General features: G+C 45.5%; 1 protein-coding gene across 1 annotated transcript in view; it reads right to left on the reverse strand.

The window, feature by feature from the left end:
• PKP1 (plakophilin 1) overlaps positions 1-26,153 on the reverse strand; it is a 287,100-nt gene that overhangs the window by 203,410 nt on the left and 57,537 nt on the right. Inside the window, exon 4 of the mRNA XM_072137242.1 lies at positions 17,567-17,714. Coding sequence (XP_071993343.1) covers positions 17,567-17,714 — 148 coding nt within the window. The remainder of the gene's footprint in view (positions 1-17,566; positions 17,715-26,153) is intronic.

Here is a 26,153-nt window from a genome sequence, read left to right on the forward strand (position 1 = left end):
AGTGGAGACTCTGGAGCAGCCTCAGGGCAGGCCAGTGGAGACACTGAAGCGGCCTCAGGGGAGGCCGGTGGAGACTCTGGAGCGGCCTCAGGGGAGGCCGGTGGAGACTCTGGAGCGGCCTCGGGGGAGGCCTCAGCAGCCGTGGGAAGCTGCGGAGTCATCGGAGCACCACTGGCAAGCTGTGGAGGCCGAGACGACTGGAGCTCTGGCAGGCTGTGGAGTTTCTGGAGCCACTCTGGGAAGCTGCGGAGTCTCTGGAGCAGCACTGGGAAGCTGCGGAGTCACAGGTACAGCTCTGGGAAGCTGCAGAGTCTCTGGAGCAGCTGCGGTAAGCTGCATAGCCACTGGAGCAGCTGCGGGAAGCTGCGGAGCCACTGGAACAGCTGCGGGAAGCTGCAGAGCCACTGGAGCAGCTGTGGTAAGCTGCGGAGCCACTTGAGCAGCTGTGGTAAGCTGCGGAGGCACTGGAGCAGCTCCGGGAAGCCACTGGAGCAGCTCTGGGAAGCTGCGGAGGCTTGGGCGCCACTGGAGCAGCTCTGGGAAGCTGCGGAGGCTTGGGTGCCGCTGGAGCAGCTCTGGGAAGCTGCGGAGGAGACACTGGGGACATCGGGACCAAGCAGAACTCTCCCTAGTGGCAGGAGCGCGCAACTGCAGGGAAGAAGCATGCGGCCTACACGCCGGGAGCCAGAGTACAGACCGGAGCCAGGAGAGGTAAGTGAGGGCAGGGAGAGCGGGGACCCTCGCAGCTGACAGAGGTGCACCCGCGATCCATACCGAGGATCGCGGGTGGAACCGTGACAAGCTACAAAATGGCTGCGTCCCTAAGTGGTTCAAAATAAACATTTGTTGTGTACTATATGCAATGGCTACTCAGGAGTAGTGAAAAAGTATTAGGTAATCTACCCAGTTCCTTGTCTCATCACCAGGTGTTGTGCAGGTGCAGTAGTAAGACCTATCACATGTGGAATATTAGATCACTAGGAGATATAGTGGAGACAAGGGTTAATAAGAACATCAGCCTCTCTAGGAATTAGGTAAAACCAATATCTCTTATTCCACTAGTCATCTACAACATTGCTCAATCTCTCACATAGAGGGGCATAAAATATATGTCGACTCTGTGTGCCCCATGGATAGCAGTTCAATGTTGTTTGGTGAGCATTTAGTCTCTCGTTGGTATGTGCCACATACAATTGCTGATGCATATTTATACATCAACGTTCACTCGTGCATTATCATTCTTAGATGCACGATTACGAGAAGTGGAAAATTATTAGATAGTCTACACAGTTCCTTGTCTCACCACTAGGTGTCATGCAGGTACAGCAGTGACACCTATCACATAAGGAGCATTTGGTCACTAGGAGATATAGTGGCGACAAGAATTAATAAAAAGCAACAGCCTCTCTGGGATTTGTGTGAAAATTCTTATTCCACTAATCAGAAACAACATTACTCAATCTCTCATATACAGGGTTATAAATTGTATGTCGACTCTGTGCACCCCATGGATAAGAATTTAATGATGTTTGGTGTGCGTTTAATCTCTCATTGGTATTGTCTCAGTCTAATCTCTTTGTAATTATGCACACTGTCTCTGTCTCATCTCAACACGTTTCCTTCACATATCTGTTAAGTTCATCAAGAGAGTTTAGGACATATAACGTATAATACAGTCATGGGCATACGTTTTGAGAATGATACAAATGTTAATTTTTACAAAGTCTACTGCATCAGGTTTTATAATGTCAATTTGCATATACTCCAGAATGTTATAAAGAGTGATCAGCTTAAAAGCAATTAATTGCAAAGTTAATATTTGCCTAGAAAATGAACTTTTTCCCCCAAAACACATTTCAACTTCATTGCAGGCCTGCCTTAAAAGAAGCAGCTAACATAATTTCAGTGATTGCTCCATTAACACAGGTGTGGGTGTTGATGAGGACAGGGCTGGCGATCAATCTGTCATGATTAAGTAAGAATCACACCGGGGGACACTTTAAAAGGAGGCTGGTGCTTGGCATCATTGTTTCTCTTCCATTAACCATGGCTATCTCTAAAGAAACACGTACAGTCATCATTGCACTGCACAAAACTGGCCTAACAGGGAAGAGTATCGCAGCTAGAAAGATTGCACCTCAGTCAACAATCTATCGCATCATCAAGGAATTCAAGAAAAAAAAGGTTCCATTGTTGCCAAAAAGGCTCCAGGGGGCCCAAGAAGGACCAGCAAGCGCCAGGACCGTCTCTTAAAAGTGTTTCAGCTTCGGGATCGGGCTACCAGTAGTGCAGAGAAAATCACATCTTGTTTTAATGTGAAGATATCTCGATGTCATTACTTTTTTGGTTGTTAACTTCGTGCTTACAGTACTTAGCATGATTTTAACTTGTACTTTTTTTGTATGTTTTCATGCTTTTAGATCCTGTGGAAACTCCCTTTTGGGTCATCGGAAAGACTCCACTGAATATTTCCACGATTGTCCGGTTTATTCTAATGCCAAAGGAAATCACAATTACTTATGTCTCGGCTTTAAACAGTTTCCACAGTGTTTTTTCATCATGTTAAAAGTAACTTAGATGTTTTACATCATGTACTCACAATACTATGTGCTGATTGTACCTACATTCGGCACTGTGTTCGTTTTCCCCTCCCTTGTCTCCACCTCCTGATGGAATCCCGGAAATCCGTTGCAATGACATCACTATGGGAGTGTCTAGTGTTTTAGTCTGTTCATATTAGCCATGATTAAGGACGGCTAGTTCGTCCGAAACGTGTCGGTGTTATTTCCCTGCTGTGGATTTTAAATATGTGCCTAAATAAAGAATAATGAAGTGTTCCTGAACTGGCTGAATATCGGATTTTCTTTCACAGTACACTGACCGTACAGAGGGGCGATCCGTGCCGCACAAGGACACTCATGTTTGCTGGAAGGTGAGCTGATCCCCATTACATATTCTACCAGTAGTGCAGAGCTTGCTCAGGAATGGCAGCAGGCAGGTGTGAGTGTATCTGTGAGGCGGAGACTCTTGGTGCAAGGCCTGGTGTCAAGGAGGGCAGCAAAGAAGCCACTTCTCCCCAGAAAAAACATCAGGGAAAGACTGATATTATGCAACAGGTACAGGGAGTGGACTGCTGAGGACTGGAGTAAAGTCATTTTCTCTGATGAATCCCCTTTCCGATTGTTTGGAACATCTGGAAAACAGCTTTTTCGGAGAAGACAAGGTGAGTGATAGCACCAGTTTTGTCTCATGCCAACTGTAAAGCATCCTACAACCATTCATGTGTGGGGTTGCTTCTCAGCCAAGGGAATCAGCTTTCTCACAGTCTTGCCTAAAAACAGATCCATGAATAAGGAATGGTACCAGAATGCCCTCCAAGAGCAACTTCTCCCAACCATCCAAGAACAGTTTGGTGATCAACAATGCCTTTTCCAGGAGCACCTTGCCATAAAGCAAAGGTGATAACTAAATGGCTCAGGAAACAAAACATAGAGATTTTGGGGCATATTTATCAGGACCTCTGCGCACCACCACTGGCGCAGAGGCCCTGAAATAATCGCAAATGCTAGCTTATTGCTAGCTTTTGCGATTATTTTCCCCAATCCGCCACCTTCACGCCAGGGGGGCATGTAGGGGCGTGAAGGGGGAACGCGGCCGGCCGAGCGGGGGACGCGGCCGGCCGAGCGGGGGGCGCGGCCGGACGGGAGTGGGCCAGCGCGGGGCGTTACTGTCCCCGCGCCTGCGCACTCGCTGCTGCCGGCGACTTTTCATACGTGAAAAGTCGCCGGCTGCGGTTTTTTCTACACCAGGCAGGATAAACGCTGCGCTACTGGCAGTCCGATACATCAAGAGGCAGAAGCCTCTTGATGTATCGGGCTGCGAATTCGCAGTGGCGGGGCGATCATACGCTGGCGCAGGAGCGCCAGCGTATGATAAATATCCCCCTTTGGGTCCATGGCCTGGAAAGTCCAAAGATCTTAAATCATTGAGAACTTATGGTCAATCATCAAGGGACGGGTGGACAAACAAAAACCAACAAATGCAAACATTGATTGTGTAAAAATGGACTGCTATCAGTCAGGATTTGGTCCAGAAGTTGATTGAGAGCATGCCAGGAAGAATTGCAGAGGTCCTGAAGAAGAAGGGTCAACACTGCAAATATTGACTTGCTGCATCAACTCATTCTAACTATCAATAAAAGCTTTTGTTCCTCATAATATGATTGCACTTTCAATAATTTTCTTAGGGTAACCTCTCTTTACAAATTTTTCAGACATCTCGTCTAGTCTACGATCAACCAAAGTCAGATCATCCACAATTCATATTATCCTAATCATTTGATTCTACAGGCACAGATTCTACAGTCTTTTTCCGATGTGCACTGTTAAAACGTAACAAATTGTTACACAAACAGATCAGTTATGGGACTGGATCCCTCAACATATACAGTAGTGACAAGAAATTATATAGAAGAGGTGGAAAACGACATGGTAAATTTAATATCAGGGTCCACAGAATTTAAAAAAGAAAAGAAATTGTGAAAACTGTTCCTCACTATCAGTCCAGAGAAGGAAGACACCTTCAATAAATTGCCACCATCTGATATCATGATCAAAGAATGGTGATGGATATATCGATTCTTCTTTAAGTCTGGACATACACATATTGGCATACATGGGGGCCATATTGGCCCCCATAGCTGTCCTCCTCAACTGTAAATAATAATTGTCACCTTAAAGAAAATAATTACATGTTAAGATGATCTCTAACAAACCTAAAATGAAGCTCTGACATTCTTCTGAATACGTAGTGTCATGTACCACATGTTCAATACAAGATAGACCTCTCTCATGATTAATGCTTGTGTATAAACTAGAGACATTGAATGAGGCCATAATCACATTATCAAGAATAATTACCTTCCCCAATTTTAGTAAAAAATCAGATGTATCTCTAATAAATGACTCCAGTTTTCTACTGTCTACCGAAGATACACAAGAGGTTGGAGTCACCAATTGTTTCTTGGACGAATTCTGTCTTGTCAACATCTGCAAAGTTGATAGATAAGATCTTGCAACCTCTGCTAAGTCATTTATTATCAGGAAGAAAGCAACTACTGATAAAAACGTATTCCCTTTGTTATGAAATATGGTTCACATGCCGGAATGGTTTCCGCGATGGTACTGAAAAATTGGCATATATTAAAGGAATTTTATAGGGATTTTGAGGAATTTCAAATTCCTCCTCTCCTCTTATACAGGAGAACTTAAAATATTTGTGACAAATTGGTTAAGAGTGACGTAGGTCCCTTAAGAAGAAACTTAGCCTCTTCAATCAAAGCTGGTAGTCACCAGTGTTTTAACTGTGACAATTGTAGTCATATGATTAAAGGGAGCAAATTTATACATCCTATCACTGGGTGGTCCTTCAATATAAAACACTATTGGGCAGATTTATCAAGCTGTCTGAAAGTCAGAATATTCCTAGTTTCCCATGGCAACCAATCACAGCTCAGTTTTAATTTTATCAGTGCTCATGAATATTTTAAAGGGAAGCTGTGATTGATTGCCATGGACAACGGAGTATATTCTGACTTTCAGACAGATTGATAAATCTGCCCCTATGTGATATGTAGATCTGATCATGTCATTCATGTGTTGATGTGCCCCTGTCTGAAACTTTATGTAGGGGAAACTACTACTTAATGTCAACTTAGATTAAACAACCATTGTTACTCTATTAACACCCATAAAATTGAATTACCTGTCCCACGACACTTTGTTGAGTGTGGTCATAATATAAATGAACTTAAATTCTGCATCATCAATCATGTCCCCTCACCACGACGAGGAGGTGACAGACAAGAAATTCTTATGAAGCGGGAGATTGATTGAATCTATTGGTTAAAAACATTACAGCAAAATGGATTAAATGTTGACTTTAATGTAAGCATTTTATTATGATGGAGGTTAATCTTAGGAAATACTCCCTGGGGTGCGACTTATTTTGATCATCAATATTTGGATGTAATAATAATGTTAATAATTCTTTATTTATAAAGCGCACACAGATTACGCAGTGCTGCACTGTATGTATGTTTAAGATGTTTTAATTATTTAATTTTTCTTTCTTTTTCTTATATGTAGGTCTATGCCCTTAGGATATTGACGCATTATCATTTCATTTTCCTGTCTACAGAAAATAATTTTATTGGATATTGCATAACCTATTCTTTTCGGACATATTAAACAAGCAATCAAGCAATGAACAACCAATCAGATGATTAGATAAATTAATAAAAATGCCCATACGCCCCATAACATATAAAGAGACATATCATGCATAAAAAAGTCTAAATCTTTACACAAACCACACATATAGAGTATCACTACGTCCACCCACAGAATAAAAGTAAATAATTATTGAACCCGCACAATGAACGAGGTAAAAAAAAATGTTAAAAACCCACCAAAAAATTATTTTTTACCTCTTTAATCCCATTTAAAAAATCAATAAAAAATGATAACAAACATATCTACTCCATTATGATGCTGTTGGAAAGTACAACATGTCGTGCAAAAAAAAAAAGCCATCAACCAGCTCCGTAGCCAAAAAAAGTAAAACGGCAATGCAAAAATGATAGATTTTTCCCCCTTAATTCAGTGAAACATAAGAAAAAATATTCAAGTATGATATCCCTATAATCATATTGACCCATAGAATAAAGACAACATGATTATTAGGCTATATGGTGAACACCAAAAGGAGAAGGTAAAAAATCCAGTACAGAATTGATGCTTTTCTACTCCTGCCCTTTCAACAATAGGGGATACCAACCCCAAAATGGTAACACTGGAAAAAAGCATCTCATCCTGCATAAAAAATGCCATCATATGGCCTCAATAATGAAAAAGCGATAATTTTATAGCCTACAAAAGGAGCCAATGAGGAAAATAAAATCTTGGCAGCTGCAGGGCGCTCCTTCCATTCTGTGCCTCACTGTGCGCCCATAAAACAAATAATGGCCACATGTGGGGGAACTCTGGACTCGGGAGAAATGTCATGAAATGTTAATGAACGTATAACCGACAAAATTTGACCATTCTAAATTATACCTTCTTTTTGATTTAATTACTATGAAGATCTCAAGGGGTTAACAATCTTCCTAAAGGCTGTTTTTGATAGTTTGAGGGGTGCAGATTTGAAAATGGGTTGATTATACAGTATAGGGGTTTTTCATGCTTAATATTTAAAATTTCATTATAAACATTATTTATCCGCAAAATAGTCAATTCTGAAAATACGGAAATTCGATTTTGGGTTAGTAAGCCGTGTGACATCAAAATAAATTATCCAGACATTTCAAAAATTATAAAAATGTAGAGTAGACAAAATGGGAAATATTATTTTTGTTCTTTGTTTTTGTAAATAAATGCTAAACTTATCAGCCAAAATTTATCACTAAAATGAAGTACAACATGTGAGGAAAAAACAATCTCAAAATCGCTTTGATAAGTAGCAGTGTTCAAAAGTTTTAACCATATAAAGCGACGATGCCAGGAAACAAAAAATGGGTCTGAGCCTTACGCTACAAAATGGCTGCGTCCTTAAGGGGTTAATATTAGAGATGGGCGAATTTTTAAAAATTCGATATATCCCGATTCGCCAAATTTTTCTAAAAAATTTGTTTCGGTCCGAATCGATTCATGATGAATCATGTTAAAAAACGTATTTCCTGGCTACAGAGAGCCTGTAGGGTGTTGTAGAACGTTGTGCCATGCTTAAATATGCATAGGGAGCATGGTTTGGTTTTCAAACAATCCTGTGTTTTAGTATGACTTGTGTAAGACAGCCGCTGCTCTTAGAATCGCTTCACTCTTCACTTCCATGTGCACTTACAGAGGCCAACCTTACCAAATAAGCAAAGCAGGAAAGGACCGAGCTGAGGGCCAAAATCCCACTATAACATCAAAGAGTGCACTCTTTTTACACTGACATCAGATGGTTCCATAGATTACGACAAAACCTGTTCTGTTAAACGCGGATACATGTAGAAACCCCCCTAAAGAGTGGAGTAGGTGTTGGCAGTAATTCTGCATTGTCACTGATCATTTTGCCCTTCTTTTCATGCTTCAGTGTCCTCTTTCAATCGGTCCATAATCCATCATTATTGCTAAAGCCAAAAACAAACAGGAGTTGATCCAAAATATGATCCAGAGATGAGCAGCAAATGTGATACTTGCATGCCCTGTGTGTTCTGTATCCACTCGTGCTTTTGGCTATCAATCATGAAGCTTTTCTGGCAGATGAAATGAAGGGAAAAACCAAACACTGGCAACGTCATAGAGTGGTGGAGGGTGAAAACAGCAATATGGAAATCACAGGGTGTTCCAAGGAGACAGTGGTCAGTTGGCAGCAGCATGAGTAGGCTGCAGAGTGGCACAATGACAAATTATGGAGGTGGCAGAAACATGGTAGGCCAAAAAGTGGCACAATGATAAGAGTGTGGAGGTGGAGGCAGCAGTATCAGCAGCAGGAGGCCACAGGTGGCAGCAAAATGGAAAGCCACAGTGTGGTCCAATGACAGAGTGTGGAGGTGGCGGCAGCAGCAGCATCAGCAGCTGCAACTGGAGGCCACAAAGTGGCACAATGATAAGAGTGTGGAGGTGGCAGCAGAAGCAGAAGCCCACAGGTGGCAGCAACATGGTGGCAGCAACAGGGAAAGCCACAGAGTGGTCAAATGACACAGTGTGCAGGTGGCAGCAGCAGCATCAGCATCGGCAACAGGAGGCCACAAAGTGGCACAATGATAAGAGTGCGGAGGTGGCGGCAGCAGCAGGAGCCCACAGGTGGCAGCAACATGGTGGCAGCAACAGGGAAAGTCACAGAGTGGTCCAATGACATAGTGTGCAGGTGGCGGCAGCAGCAGTGGCAGCAGCAGCATCAGCAGCGGCAACAGAAGGCCACAAAGTGGCACAATGATAAGAGTGTGGGGGTGGCGGCAGCAGCAGGAGTGGCAGCAAAATGGTGGCAGCAACAGGGAAAGCCACAGAGTGGCACAATGATATAGTGTGGAGGTGGCATCAGTAGCAGCAGATTGGAGATGACACATCCATTATACATTACAGTTTTCCTGAAAAAAAATCAGGTCTTTGACAAAAAAGAACTCCAAAGGTTGCACCAGCAGCATGAGGTCATAGGTGTGGAGGTGGCGGCAACATGGTAGGCCACAGAGTGGCACAATGATATAGTGTAGAGGTGGCATCAGTAGCAGCAGATTGGAGATGCCACATCCATTATACATTACAGTTTTCCTGAAAAAAATCAGACCTTTGACAAAAAATAACTCCAAAGGTGGCATCAGCAGCATGAGGTCAGAGGTGTGGAAGTGGCGTCAACATGGCAGGCCACAGAGTGGCACAATGATATAGTGTGGAGGTGGCATCAGTAGTAGCAGGAGCCTGCAGGGTGGCACAATGATAGAGTCTGGAGGTGGCATCAGTAGCAGCAGCAGGAGCCCGCAGAGTGGCAGAATGATATATTATGAAGGTGGCATCAGAAGCACCAGCAGCAGGAGCCCGCAGGGTGGCACAATGATATATTATGAAGGTGGCATCAGAAGCACCAGCAGCAGGAGCCCGCAGGGTGGCACAATGATATAGTGTGGAGGTGGCGTCAGCAGCAGCAGGAGCCCACAGGGTGGCACAATGATATAGTATGGAGGTGGCATCAGCAGAAGGATCCCGCAGGGTGGCACAATGATATAGTGTGGAGGCAGCGTCAGCAGCAGCAGCAGAAGCATGCAGGGTGGCTCAATGATATAGTGTGAAGGTGGCATCAGTAGCAGCAGCAGCAGGAGCCCGCAGAGTGGCACAATGATATTGTATGATGGTGGCATCAGTAGCAGCAGCAGCAGGAGCCTGCAGAGTGGCACAATGATATAGTGTGAAGGTGGCATCGGAAGCAGCAGCAGCAGGAGCCCGCCGGGTGGCACAATGATATAGTGTGGAGGGGGCATCAGCAGCAGCAGGAGCCCGCAGAGTGGCATAATGATATAGTGTGGAGGTGGCATCAGTAGCAGCAGCAGCCCGCAGAGTGGCACAATGATATAGTATGAAGGTGGCATCAGAAGCACCAGCAGCAGGAGCCCGCAGGGTGGCACAATGATATAGTGTGGAGGTGGCGACAGCAGCAGCAGGAGCCCGCAGGGTGGCAGAATGATATAGTGTGGAGGTGGCATCAGCAGCAGCAGGAGCCCACAGGGTGGCACAATGATATAGTATGGAGGTGGCATCAGCAGAAGCAGCATGATCCCGCAGGGTGGCACAATAATATAGTGTGGAGGCGGCGTCAGCAGCAGCAGGAGCATGCAGGGTGGCACAATGATATAGTGTGAAGGTGGCATCAGTAGCAGCAAGAGCCCACAGAGTGGCACAATGATATCGTGTGTTGGTGGCATCAGTAGCAGCATCAGCAGGAGCCTGCAGAGTGGCACAATTATATGGTGTGAAGGTGGCATCAGAAGCAGCAGCAGCCCGCAGGGTGGCACAATGATATAGTGTGGAGGTGGCGTCAGCAGGAGCCCACACCGTGGCACAATGATATAGTGTGGAGGTGGCGTCAGCAGCAGCAGGAGCCCGCAGAGTGGCACAAGTTATAGTGTGAAGGTGGCATCAGTAGCTGCAGCAGGAGCCCGCGGAATGGCACAATGTTATAGTGTGAAGGTGGCATCAGTAGCAACAGCAGCAGGAGCCCGCAGAGTGGCACAATGATATAGTGTGATGGTGGCATCAGTAGCAGTAGCAGCAGGAGCCCTAATAGTGGCACAATGTTATAGTGTGAAGGTGGCATCAGTAGCAACAGCAGCAGGAGCCCGCAAAGTGGCAAAATGATATAGTGTGGTGGTGGCATCAGTAGCAGCAGCAGCAGGAGCCTGCAGAGTGGCACAATGATAGAGTCTGGAGGTGGCATCAGTAGCAGCAGGAGCCCACAGAGTGGCACCATGATATAAGGTCAGTTTCTCCACATTACGGGTGGACAAGCGGGTTCTCCTTGGGGTAACGATGGCCCACGCCGCACTGACTACCCGCTCTGGCCCGGCAGGACAGCTTCTTTACTGCAAACTCTGCTAGTTGCATCAAGTGGTCTATTGGGATCCTCTACCTGAGTGAAAAAAACACTCATTTCACCAGACTTTGCTTGTGCTCCACTGTCGTCCTCCTCATCCTCCTCCAGTTCAGCCCCCACCGGACTCATGTGGCCATGAGATGTAGTCTCCACTTCTCCAGTGCCCTGACCAGACAGATTTTGCAGCAGGAGTTCCAGGACATGAAGCAGTGGAATGATGTTATTCATCCCGCAGTCGTGGGGACTGACAAATAACACAGGTTTTTCAAAGGGCCAGAGCAAACCGCAGGTGTCACGCATGAGATGCCAGTGGCTGACATCAAAGTTACACAGGGGAATACTATGGTCCGCTTGCATCATCAAAAAATCATTAATGGTTTTTCTCTGTTCGTATGGGCGGTCTAACATATGGAGGCTGGAATTCCAATGGGTGGAAACATCGCAAATCAGAGTATGTTGGGGTAGGCCGTTCTGATGCTGCAACTCGAGGAGGGTGTGCTTGGCTTTGTAAGAGTGGCTGAAGTGCGTGTACAGTGCCCTGGCCATTTTTAGAATGTCTTGCAAATGGGTGGAAGGCTTCAGGAACTTGCTGACAACCAGATTGAACACGTGCGCCATGCAGGGCACATAAACCATCCCTCCTCGGTGCAGCATGGACACCATGTTCCTCCCATTGTCTGTCACCATGGTTCCGATTTTTAGTTGTTGCGGAGAAAGCCACACATTGATTTCTTGTTGCATGACGCGGAGCGGTTCCTCCCCTGTGTGACTTTGTTCGCCCAGGCAAACGTGGTGTAGAACTGCATGACACTGCTGTGCCATGCACATGTGGTATGATGGAGCAGGACTTGCTGAGGATGAGGTGGTGGTGGAGAAGGAAGAGGAGGTGGACACTGGCGCAGGAGCAGCAGTTTGACAACGTGGAGGAGAAAGCGCCTTCTCTTGTGGAAGTTGTTGGTGTGGCTGGGCGGGAAGAACATTCTCCCAGTGGGCTGTAAAGGACATGTACTGGCCCTGACAATAGTTGCAGCTCCACAAGTCCGCACTGCCATGCACCTTGGAAGAAACTGATAAGTTCAAGGACTGGCCCACCTTCTGTTGTACATATAGGTAAGGGCTGGCACTGCCTGTTTGGAAAAAAAATTGCGGCTTGAAACTCTCCACCTCGGTTCGGCACAAGCCATTAGTTATCTGAAGGGTGCAGAGTCCACAACTTGGAAAGGGAGGGACTGCAGTACCAACAACTTGGACAAGAGCACGGTCAGCTTCTGCACTTTAGGATGGCTGGACGTTTAGAGTAATCTCTTTGTAATTGCCTCTCTCAATGATTGCTGGCGTCATGCGTAGTGAGGAGCAGGAGCATCTGGACCGGGAGATGATGTCAAAGACAAATACCTCCCTTAGGGAGAGGTGGTGGAGCCTTGGCTTGCTAAAAAAACAGCATGTGTGCCACTAGGTGCTGCTGCTGTTGCTGCACCTGCAGGATGGACCACATCTGACACCTGTTTCTCCTAGGCCATTAGATGGTGACGCTGCATGTGCTGGCGCAGGGCCGTGGTGCCAACATTAGCTTCCTGTCCACGCTTCACTTTCTGCCCACAGATACGACATATACCCACGCTCGGCTTCTCTGGTGTCTTTTCAAAAAACTGCCAGACCGCCCAGGTGGTAATTTTACCACCAACACTCTGCACTGAGCGACTACTACCTCCACTGCCTCACTGAGCCCCTGTTCCACTGCTTACTTGGACCTGTTAAACGGGATTTGTACCCCGCGGACGTTTGGCTCCCGTCCTTGCACTGCTGCCACCCTGCTGACTCACGGCCACAGTAGCGACTTGCTGCCTGCTACGCTGCCGGACACGCAAGCTGACACTCTCTTCTCCCGATGTTGATGCATCCCCTGCTACACCTAGCTCCCAAGTGCGATTGGCTACATCATAGTCAATTTGCAATTCCCAGTCACTGCTACTCTCCTCATGGTGGTCAGTATGCAAAGCCTGCCTATTGCAGGAAGCAGCGGAAGTCTTCCCCACCTCTTCACTGCCAAGCAGCTGCTGACTGTCCTCAAACACTTCGTCCTCGCTGAATAGTGGCGCTGAGCCCAGTCCACCTAGTAGCTCTCTGGCTGTGGGAAAGGAACAGGACAGAGTCTGGTTGAGGACAGGTGAGGGCCGCTGACCTGCTACTGGGCCATGCCAACTAATTGTTGTATTTGAGGAACCCATGTACTCTTGTCAGATGTTATATTTGAGCATTGGATGACCTAGTCAACCATTCAAAAACCTTTGGGTTGTAGATCAACACACTGCTGCTAGATGACAACGGCAGTTCTGGCCTCACAGAGTCACCCCTGCTGCGACGTCCGCTTACTGTGCTGCGACCTCTGCCTGCTCCACCTGCCACCTTTCTGTCTGACATAGCGGTTTATAAACTACGTGAATTTGACAGGTAAATCTGGCTCTTAACTATAGCCAAAAAAAAGTATGGGAATTTGCGTTATAAAGATACCCCACAAATGACACTTTAATTTCAGTGAAAATAACTGTATAAACTACCTGGATTTGACGTGTAAATCTGGCTGTAAACTATAGCCCCAAAAAGGTATGGGAATTTGCGTTATACAGATACCCACAACTGACACTCTGTAATTACAGCGAAAATCACTGTATAAACTACGTGGATTCGCCCCGTAAATCTGGCTCTAAACTATAGCCCCAAAAAGGTATGGGAATTTGCGTTATACAGATTCCCCACAACTGACACCCAGTGAGAGGTCCACAAATCACTACTGCAGATGCATGAATGTGAAACTGATTTCTTCCTATTGCATTTTGTCACTAAATAGAACTGCTATTTGGGGTTTATACAGATCCCCCTTAAAGAACAACCAGGGATTGGTCCACAAATCGCTACTGCAGATGCATGAATCTGAAACAGATTTCTTCCTATTGCATTTTGTCACTAAATAGAACTGCTATTTGCGTATACAGATCCCCCTCAAAGAACATCCAGGGATTGGAGCAGTAATCGCTACTGCACACTACAGTAGCAGCAGCTAGACGCTACAGACAGCACATCCAGTGTAAAATGCCGGGATAGCAAATGGCCGACAGTTTTTATAGGGCTGTGAGCCTGTGTGACATCACATAAGCCTGCTGGTCGCTGATTGGCCTACAGGTCTGCAGATGTTCCTTTCTCCTTCCCACAGTTCTCTGCCCCATGTAACACGTTGTGCTCGCACCCATTTAGCTGAAAAAAGAGGGAATATAAAACTTTGTTCCCGGGAATGAGCGTAAACTTCGGCTTTGTGAAGATGTGTCGCTGCTGCGCTGGAGTTCACTATCCTATTCCTGGTGCAGGTAAGTGCGTGTCAAGCGACACGTTTTTTTTTTTAAAAAGCCTCTGCTGATGCGCCACATCAGATCGCATGGGCCAAAATCCGCAAATCAGAAAAATACGGGAAAACCAGACGAAAATGCGCGAATCGGACCCTTAGTGAATGACCTCCACTGTGTAGCATTGACACTGGCCCAGATTTATCAAAACTACTGCACATTGGTCTAATTATCTAGTGCACCCTGCACTTTTCTGGACAATTTGTTTGAGTCGCTGTATTAAATGTATTGCAAACTCAGACTATGCACTGCCACAACCCTTTTGGTACACATTTATTCTATCTTGCCGGACACCGTGCGACACAAAACTGCTGCAGACACTTTTAAATACATGCACAATCTCCAAAGACTATTTGCTTCAGTGCAAAGTACGAGAGAAAACTGGAATGGACAGTTTAATAAATCTGGGCCACTATGTTCAGCATTACAATAACAGCAGGAGGCACCATTTTTATGCGAAACTGCCACCTGCTGGACATGATAATAAACTGTATCTAAGTATCTAAGTATCTTAGGGCCGCCAGAAGGAGTGGTGAGTCCCCTATAACATATTTCCAAAATAATTTTAGGATTTAGTCCAGTGGTGGCGAACCTATGGCACGCGTGCCAGAGAGGGCACGCGGACCATCTCCATGGGATGGGGGTAGTGTTCCTCACTGGATGGGGGTAGTGTTCTCCATTGTACTTGCTCCTGCTTTGTGATATAATTAGTCATGTTGGACTTTCTTTAGTGGTCTGTTCATTATCAGTATGATGGTATTTATCTTGTTGTAGTGGTAATGGTCATCATGTAGCAGTATTATATGTCCCCTATAAAGTGGTATGGTGTGATTTTAGTCGTGTTGGCACTTTGAGATGATTACATGGACTTTGGTTTGGAGTTTGGGCACTCGGTCTCTAAAAGGTTCGCCATCACTGATTTAGTCTGCTCTTTCACTGTCAGCAGCTGGCAGTATCAACCTGATAAAAATGGTGGTGCATCCCAAATGTTTGTATTTGATGGAGAATGTGTTTTTTCCTAATTCATTAACCCCTAGGAGCACCAGGACGTTATAGTATGTCCCCGGGGCTACATGCTAAGCGCATGGGGACGCACTATAACTTCCTGCTTCTGGCACCGGTTCACGAACGGAGTCGGCACCAGAAGCAGCGGCTGTCAGCTGTCTATCGCAACACCCGTGATCGGAGCTGACTCCGCTATTCTAGCTATTATTTAGCCCTCTCCGTGTTAATCCGTGTTAGTTGAGCTGGTCCATCTAAATACGGGTTTTGGTGATTTTACAAAAAATTTGAAAAATGATACCTAAATTCTGAGCCTCATAACATTTTAGTAAAATATGTGGAATCTTAAAAAACCATGCCAACATAAAGCGGACATTTGGGAAATGTAAGTTATGAATTTATTTGGGTGCTATGACTATCTGCATCAAAAGTAGAGAATTTAGAACGTTGAAAATAAAGAATTTTGCAAAATTTTTGCCAAATTTAGTTTTTTTTCATAACTAAACGCAAAAGATTTCATCCAAATTTTTAAACTAATTTGAAGTACAATGTGTCATGAGAAAACAATCTCAAAATCCCCTGGATATCTCATAGCGTTCCAAAGCTATAAGCACTTATAGTGACACAGGCCAGATTTGAAAAATGGGGCTGCGTCCTTGAGACCAAAAGAGGCTGAGTCCCGTAGGGGTTAAAGGTTCTCCTAAAGTTGTAAACACCATTATCACAAGCATGTATACATTGTTTTTATGGAGATAAATACCTTATTGTTTGGCTTCTGTCTCAACCTCGCCCGACTCGCACTTGGCTTACTGCTTCCTCAGGAGGCGTGTCTAACCATAGGAAGGACCTGGCTATTTAACCCCTTCCCGACTGGCGCCCTCTCCATAACCGCACCCTCTCCATATTGCAGCAAAGGCTTACCGTTAACATCCGCGATCGGTGCTTGCACTGATTGCGGGTGTTTTCTCTATGATCGCCGCCGGCAATGCTGCCGGTGGCTTAAAAAAGATGGCGGCATTCATGCGTGACGTCATCGGGCAGCGGCAAAAAGTCGCCATGACAGCTTCGGGTCTTAACCCATTCATTACAAATCCCCATATACTGCCATCATATATACTGTAGTATGGCAGCATATGATAGGATCGATCAGACAACCTAGTCTGAAAAATAGTGAAAGTAAAAATAAAAAAAGTAAAAAAAAAAAATTATAAGAAATAAACCTAAAAATTCTAATCACCCCCCTTTTCTTAGAATTGATATAAATATTAATAAACAGTAAAAATCATAAACACATTAGGTATCGCAGCATCCAAAAATGCCTGATCTATCAAAATATAATGTTTTTTCATTGTGTTTTACCCCATAACAGAAAGTTGAAAATGGCACTTTTTTGCCATTTTGAAAAATATAAAAAAAATCAATAAAAAGTGATCAAAAGGTTGCACAGTCCTAAAAATTATAGCAATAAAAACGCCATCAAAATCCGCAAAAAAATGATAGCACCCACAGCTCCGTACACCAAAATATGAAAAAGTTATTGGCGCCAGAAGATTTTTGTACAGGAGGTTTTAATTTTTGTAAATTTATAAAAACATTTTAAAACCTATACAAATTTGTTATCCCCATGATCGCACCGACCCAAAGAATAAAGTAGATATTTCACTGCATTTGGAATTTTACCGCTTCCCAGTACACAGCATGGAATATTTAATACTGTCACTATGAAGTGCAATTTGTTACGCAAAAAATAAGCCATCACAGAGCTCTTTAGGTGGAAAAATAAAAAAGTTATAGATTTTTGAAGGTGGTGAGTAAAAAATGGAAGTGAAAAAACTAAAAATAATAATTCTCTCTGGAGGTAACTGTAAACAATGGCTCCCTATTCATAGAGTGGTATATCAAGTTTGTCATTCTGCTAAGGGTATCTCTCCACTTTTCATTTGCTGTTCTAGCAGAAAGGCCCTTGTGGGTGCATCAATATACAGCATATTATCTGCTTTCTTTATGCTTTACTATTTCAACGTGTTCGAAAAGCATACCAAGCTCTTGGCATTCTCATCTTGATAGCAAGTATGTTGTATGTAGTTTGCTCCAGATGTCTGATATTTATCATTTGGACTTCCAAGTAGTTCTACTGCTCGTTCTATGGTCATTGAAGCACCATCAAAGTCATCTCGGGAATCCATCCTGTATTGAGAGATATAATAAGGAATAGAAATGAACACTTAAGTACATGGCCGAAAATGGCAGTCAAGACACAGATCTTTTTAAAGTTTTTTCCTGTTCAACTTGCAAAAGACATAACTTTTATTTTTTATCTGACATGGACATATGAGTGCTTGTTTTTTGGGCTACTTGCATATTCAAATAAGTTCATTATTATGGTAAAAATAGAATGATTGTTCAAATTTATTTCCTGCAACCGTACAAAATAAAAATGCCCTTTTTTATTTTATTAAAGCTTTTACACAGTTCAACCTATAGTATAATAAACATAATAAAAATATTACAGTAGTACAATTAATAAAATGCCAAACTTGTACATGCTTTGTTATGTTTTACTTACTTTAGCAAATATAAACTCATTTTAAGGAAACCACATTTCCCCTGTTTCCTCTGTCTCTTCCTTAGATGCCACGATCATGCTCGATTATGGCAGTTAATTGGTTAAACTGCCTGGTTAAAAAAACTCCCCATTGGGCAGATGCAGCAGAGACCAGGCTGCATGCAACAGCTGCTCTCCTGCTGCATATTGTGCTAGCTAGTGATGAGCGAGGCATCTAAAACACCCAACAATTGACCCTGACACTATAGGGGACGGCATGCGGAGGCAGCAGCAGCAGCGGTAGGCTAGAGAGTGGCATGGCGACATACCCCGAATGGACTCAGGCTTCAAACGTATTTTAAAAATTCCTTTTGGCGAGGATAACGTGTAGCACTGTACGTATCAGTATTTGGCCTGGTTATGGCGGCAGAGAGGAACCAAAGGAGGTGAGCAAGAAGCGCTGAAATGATTTCCTATGTGAACAAAAGGTTGACGGTATATTTAGTCGATAACACAGCATGGCGGCAACAGAGTGACCAAGTTCCATAATGCATCTGGTGAAACACCCGAAAAATTAGCCTCGCTTGCTAAGGGGATGACATGTGGAGGTAGCTATAGAGAAAACTTTTGGAGGCAACTATGGAGATGACTTATGGAGGCTGCTATGGAGACAACGTGTGGTGGCAGCTATGGTGACAACGTGTGGAGGCTGCTATGTAGACGACGTGTGGAGGCAATGGGGATGGTTATGGCACCCGAGGTGAATGTAAGGAGGTGTGAAAAGAGGAGTGAAAAGATAGATTTTAGAGTTAAAAGGTTATAGGTTGAAGGTCATTTTCAAAGCAGGCGGGGCTACAAACAGCATTTCTAAAAACCTTTTGTATAAGATCAAGTGTAGTACTGTTCTTATAAGTAATTGGCCTGGTTATGGCGGGGGAGGGGAATGTAAACAAATGCGCAAGTAGCGCTGAAATAATATCGGTCAATGATAAAAGTTTGGCGGTATATTTTGTGGATAACACAGCAGGGTGGTGACAAAGTTAACAAGTTTGATTTGGAAGCCGTTAAAACAACCCAGAATTCTGCCTGACACAGCTTGTTTGCTAAGGGGACGATGTATGGAGGCAGTAAGGTCGAAAGCTCGCCTGGCAGCGGACTGCCAGCTCCATCCCAAGATCCAACTAACATCATTTTAACTGCTATAGTAGTACTACTATAGTAGTAGATTAAAGTTGCTGCAGTTAAAATGATGTTAGTTGGATCTTGGGATAGAGCTGGCGGTCCGCTGCCAGGTGAGCTTTCGCCTGTCCAAGCCCCTGCCTTTCGACTCCTCCCCACCCAAAATGAACCTGGGGGCCCCAAGCGTTTACTATGAAAAAAATTATCATTTTCAAAGCAGACGGGAGCTACAAACAGCATTTCTAAAAACCTTTTGTGTAAGATCAAGTGTAGTACTGTTCTTATAAGTAATTGGCCTGGTTATGGTGGGGGAGGGGAACGTAAGCAGATGCGTACGTAGCGCTGAAATAATATCGGTCAATGATAAAAGTTTGGCGGTATATTTTGTGGATAACACAGCAGGGTGGTGACAAAGTTAACAAGTTTGATGTGGAAGCAATTAAAACAACCCAAAATTTTGCTGGACACAGCTCGTTTGCTAAGGGGACGATGTATGGAGACAGTTATGTGGACGACTTTTGGAGGCAGCTATGGAGACGACGTGTGGAGGTAGCAATGAAGACGACGTGTGGAGGTAGCAATAAAGACAACGTGTGGAGGCAGCAATGGAGACAACGTGTGGAGGCAGCAATGGAGACGACGCATGGAGGCAGCTATAAAGACGACATGTGGAGGCTGCTATTAAGACGACGTGTGGAGGCTGCTATGAAGACAATTAAATTTGTATAGTGCCAGTATGTGGCAGTCCAAAAAGTTTTCAAAACAGAGGAGCGAGTAGGTGGCCCTCCAGAGAAATTAAATAGATAGAGTGCCTGTATGTGGCAGTCCAAAAAAGTTTTCAAAACAGAGGAGCGGGTAGGTGGCCCTCCAGAAAAATTAAATACATAGAGTACCTGTATGTGGCAGTCCAAAAAAGTTTTCAAAACAGAGGACCGGGTAGGTGGCCCTCCAGAAAAATTAAATAGTTATAGTACTATAGCTAGAGCAAGTTAGCCCTTGCAAAAAATAGCCAGCTGCCTCTGCTTTAGTGTACAAAGAGGAGGAGAAGGGGGAGAATGAGGAGGAGGAGTGCATACATGAGAATTATTCAGATTGAGCTGCTTTCATCTGGTGGAGAATGGAAATCATGAGAAATTCATGCTTGATTCATCTTGATAAGCGTCAGCCTGTCAGCGCTGTCACTCGACAGGCGTGTACGTTTATCGGTGATGATGCCACCAGCTGCACTGAAAACCCGCTCTGACAATATGCCAGCGGCAGGGCAGCCAAAAACCTCCAAGGCGTACAGCGCCAGTTCGAGACAGATGTACAGCTTTGAAGCCCAGTAGTTGCAGGGAGCTGTGTGATAATTTAGGACGATGGTATGGTCAGCTACGTACACCCTCACCATCTTTCTGTAAAGATTACCCCTACTCTGTCGAGACTGGGGACAGGTGACAGTGTCTTGCTGGGGTGACAAAAAATTGGCAAAGGCCTTGTAAAGCGTACCCCTGCTAGTGCTGGACAAGCTGCCTGCTCGCCTACTCTCCCTCACTACTTGTCCAGTTGGAAAGCAAGGTGTCAGTTGGAAAGACTGTTTCAGCTTGTGCACCAGGGCCTGCTGGTATTCATGCACTCTCACACTCCTTTCCTCTCCAGGGATGAGAGTGGAAAGATTTTGCTTGTACCCTGGGTCCAGGAGAGTGAATACCCAGTAATCGGTGCTGGAATAAATTCTTTGAACGCGAGGGTCACAGGATAGGCAGCCTAGCATGAAATCTGCCATATGCGCCAGAGTCCCAACGCGCAAGAATTCTCTCCCCTCACTGGCCTGACTCTTCATTTCGTCCTCCTCTAACTCCTCTTCTTCTGCCCATACACGCTCAACAGTTAAGGACTGAGCAATACTCCCCTCTTCTGTCTCGCCAACATTCGCCTCCTCTTCCTCCTCATCCTCCTCCACCTCCTCCGATATGCGCTGAGAAAAAGACCGGAGGGTGCTCTGGCTATCAACAAGGGAATCTTCTTCCCCCGTCTCTTGTGATGAACGCAAAGCTTCCGACTTCATGCTGATCAGAGAGTTTTTAAACAGACCAAGCAGCGGGATGGTGAGGTTGATGATGGCGGCATCACCACTGACCTCTGTGTTGACTCCTCAAAGTTACTCAGCACCTGAAAGATATCAGACATCCACGTCCACTCCTCATTGTAAACTTGAGGAAGCTGACTGACCTGACTGCCAGTTCTGGTGGAAGTTGACATCTGGCAGTCTACAATCGCTCTGCACTGCTGGTAAACTCTGGATAAAATGGTTAATGTGGAATTCCACCTCGTGGGCACATCGCACAACAGTTGGTGAGCGGGCAGTTGGAGGAGGTGCTGAGCTGCCCTGAGAGTGGCAGCATCTGTGGTTGACTTTCTGAAATGCGCACAGATGCGGCTCACCTTCGTGAGCAAAACAGACGGATTGGGGTATGCCTTGTGAATCCGCTGAACTATGAGATTTAAAACATAGCCTAGGCATGGCACATGTTTCAGTCTGCCGAGTTGCAGAGCCGCCACCAGGTTACGGCCGTTGTCACACACAACCATGCCTGGCTTCAGGTTCAGCGGTGCCAGCCACAGATCAGTCTGCGCCGTGATGCCCTGTAATAGCTCTTGGGTGGTGTGCCTTTTATCGTCTAGGCTCAGCAGTTTGAGCACCGCCTGCTGTTGCTTAGCGACGGCACTGCCGCTGCGCCTAGAGCTACCGACTGATGGCTCCATGCCCACGGATGGTAATTCGGAGGAGGAGGTGGAGGAGGGGTTGGAGGAGAAGGAGGAGGCATAGTAGGCCTGAGAGACCGTGACTGAGGTAGGCCACGCAATCCTCGGCGTTGGCAGTATATGAGCGACCCCAGGGTCAGACTCCACCAAGTTAACCCAATGTGCTGTCAGCGATATATAGTGGCCCTGCCCGACAGCACTCGTCCATGTGTCCGTGGTTAGGTGGACCATGTCAGAAGCAGCGTTGGTCAGGGCACGGATGATGTTGTCTGACACGTGCTGGTGCAGGGCTTGGACGGCACATCGGGAAAAGAAGTGGCAGCTGGGGACCGAATACCGAGGGGAGGTCGTCGCCATGAGGTTGCGAAAGGCCTCGGTCTCTACCAGCCTATAAGGCAGCATCTTCAGGCGCAGTAATTTGGAGATGTGGGGTTGTGGGCTTGGGTGTGTGGGTGGGTGGAACTGTATTTCCTCTTGCACTCCAGCGTCTGGGGTATAGACAGCTGAACTCTGCTCATGGAGACCAAGGTGGACGCTCCGGAGGATCGTGGAGGCGAAGGTGTGGTTTTCGAGCGGGAGGTGTTTGTTCCGGGGTCCTTGGCAGGGGGCTGACTAGCAGAAGTAGCAAATGACACAGGGGAAGGAGCAGTGGTGGGCTCGGCCGGAGGTGAACGGCCTTGGTTCCATTGAGTGGGGTGTTTAGCATTCATATGCCTGCGCATACTGGGGGTGAAGCTAGTAGTGGTGGAACCCCTGCTGATCCTGGTGTGGCACAGGTTGCACACCACAGTCCGTCGGTCATCCGGTGTTTCTTTAAAGAACCTCTAGACTTCCGAAAATCTAGCCCTCGCCACGAGAGCTTCACTACGTGAAACATTTGGCGCTGATGCACCAGCTCTGGCCCTGCCTCTCCGTCTGGCCCCACCACTGCCTCTTCCAACCTGTTCTCATCGAGAACTTGCCTCCGTCTCAGAAGCACTGTGTTCACCTGGCCTATCAACCCAGCTTGGGTCTGTCACCTCATCATCCTCCGATCCCTCAGTCTGCTCTCCCCTCGGACTTCCTGCCCTGACAACAACTTCACTACTGTCTGAAACCGTGTCTCCTGACCCATGGCCGGCGCCAGCACCCGGCTTACCCGGGCAAGTGCCGGGGCCCCAGAGGTCTCACCCTGGACGTGATGACTTCATGCCGCCAGCGTCCCTGGTGCTGCACAGTAGACGCTGTGCTGAAGATGTAGCAGAAGAGCGGCGAGCCCCAGAAGAGATGAAGAAGAAATCGCATGCAGCCCTTGAGGTAAGTTAGCGTTTATTTTTTTTTCTGGCCACTAATAATGTGAATTTAATTAATTAATGGAGGCTGGGAAGGGGGGTATATATTAATTAATGGACCCTGGGGGGGGTATATATTAATTAATGGACCCTGGGGGGGGGGCATATATTAATTAATGGACCCTGGGGGGTATATATTACTTAATGAAGCCTCAAGGGGGTATATATTAATTAATGGACCCTGGGGGGGTTATATATTAATAAATTAATGGAGCCCGGGGGGTATATATTAATAAATGGAGCCTGGGGGGGTATATATACTCATTGATTAATGGAGCCCGGGGGTGTATATTAATTAATGGAGCTTGGTGGGTGTATATTAATTAATGGAGCCTGGGGGGTGTATATTAATTAATGGAGCCTGGGGGGTGTATATTAATTAATGGAGCCTGGGGTGCTGTATATACGTAATTAATGGAGCCGAGGGGGATGGGGGGGGTGTTGTATATCAATATTTGTATCTTAAGATTCAGCGTTTTTAATGCCACCACATTTCACTGCTTAGGGGCCCACTGAGCCTCTTTCGCCCAGGGGCCCACTGAAACCTGGAGCCGGCCCTGTCCTGACCGCCCGACACCTCTTTACACATTTCTTTCACTACGTCAACAATGTCATCATGACCCACAGACTGTGACCGGTGGAAAACCTGGGCATCGGGAAAGAGTTCAGCAGCAACCTGACAAGTGGTTTTTGACTCTGGGAAGGGTCCAGGAAACAGTTCCTTACACTGTCCCTGACCAGCAGCAGCTGTATACCTAACGGCATCTAGATAGAGAATGATCCGAGCAGCACGGGCAGGTGATAGTATATTCCAGGGTCACCTGATCAGGCCAGCCAATCACTGCTATAGACATGTAAGTGTACCACGTGATGCTGGGTGTACTGCAGAGTCGCCTGGCTTGTGATTGGCTCTGTTTCTGGCCGCCAAAAATCTAAACACCGCGAGATGACATTTTCTCAAGCGGGCGAAATACTTGTCCGAGCACCAAGCAGTTGCAAGTATGCTAATGCTGGCTGTGCCAGCACAATCCTGATAACGATATAGATCGTCCTTATGTGGCACCGCCCTGCTAATTAGGAAGTTCTGTATCATCCCCTGCTGTTAAGCAGTTAAATGTATACAATATATATTATATACAAGGTGAATCAAAAGACCCAAAACACTATTTTACAAATATGAAAACAACTTTCCCATTTTCGGAAATATTTTTTGATATCTTTTCATGGGGCAATGCTGATGACATTTTAATGCAGGGTAAAGGAGTCGGTGTACAGCATGTATAACTTTGCCATCAACATAAATTAACACAATCGTCAACTCTAAACCAATGCAACAAAAGGAAGCACATCTCTAAGATAAATGGCTGAATTGTGCCAAATTAGCCGTTTTGCCTCCCCAGTATCATGTGACTCAATTATTACAAGGGCTGAGGTTTGAATGTGGAGCAATGGTGTTATGTCTCATAGAGTGATTACACATATTGCATTTTTTTGGTTCTGGATTTATTTGACTTCTCGGGTCTTTCAGGTTTGTTAGCCTTATCCCCCTTCTCCTCTTTGCCTTTCCCCTAGAACCCAGGTCTTTGTCCTAAAAGGCAAATAGAGGAGACTAAGTAACCCACTGGCATTGAAATATACAATGCCAAGATAACCCATGCATATCGACCCCTGGCCGGAAGTCGTCATCGGACAATCCTAGACCGCGGCACGGTGGCCAGACACACGGACTCCAGGACGGCGTCAAGGAGGATCGACCAAGAGCCGGGACCGCTGGGATTTCGCCGTTGATGGCCTAACCCGTGAGTTATTTTCGTCCCCCCCCCCCCCCTGGAGGAGAGAGGGCACCTCTCTATGACCTGCCTCGGTAGGGACATTAATAACATTGGCGGGAGGATGGGGGGAGGGGATTTTAACCTCTCTTCTTCCTGTCCCTACAGAGGTCAAGGGGCATCCTCCAGGTGGGCCGTCAAGGGGGACGAAGTGAAAATTATCTAGGACCTTTGGTCATTCCAGGCCTTGTGCATAGCGCTGACAAGATGTCAGAGAGATTAAGATGCAACAGGGCCCTCTTAAATACACTGGGGAAGGCCACACCATCAATCAGAAAATCTATTTTGCGCCAGGCGACTGATGATTTAATTTCAGCCATAGGTGAAATCACTTTGAATGTCTTAAAAGGGTGAATACCTCTAAAAGAAAGGCAGAAAAACATATTATAGAAGTGGCGTAAAGCTATCAGGAAGCTGAGTGATAAAACACTGGGCATAAGGAAGAAGAAGCGCTTAGTAAATCAATCTGGAGAATTCATAGGACCGCTATTAGGTTTTGCAATTCCATTAATATCCAGTCTACTTTTTAACAAGTAATGGAACACACAACTAAAATGTACTTGGTTCCAAAACATGAGCTTACCAAGATAAGTCAGCCTTCTACTCCCGCAACTTACATTCGTCAGAGATGAAATTGCTGGTATTTTACACAGCCCTGACTTGCAGGATGATGTGAAAATGAAAAAATACAGTGATTTACTACTCCTGGTCATCAACATAAGCCAAATACAGGGACTGAATTCGAAAGTAATGGTAAACCTTTTATTTTTACTGTTTCTCTTCTTAGGTATACCAAAACCGTTGTCTTGTTTAACATTTTTTCCTGTATTGGAAGATAACAGTTCTTCTTGTGAAATGGTGGTAACACTGCTATATGCTTCTTGAATGATTTCACTAGGGTACCCTCAAGCCAAGAGTCGTTTTTCCAATTCCCTCGCCTGTTGAAAAAATAGGGTGTCACTACTATTAATGCGTCTGAGACGTAAAAACTGAGCAT

The sequence above is a fragment of the Engystomops pustulosus genome, chromosome 2, assembly GCF_040894005.1.
Source record: "Engystomops pustulosus chromosome 2, aEngPut4.maternal, whole genome shotgun sequence".
NCBI classification, from domain to species: Eukaryota; Metazoa; Chordata; class Amphibia; order Anura; family Leptodactylidae; genus Engystomops; species Engystomops pustulosus.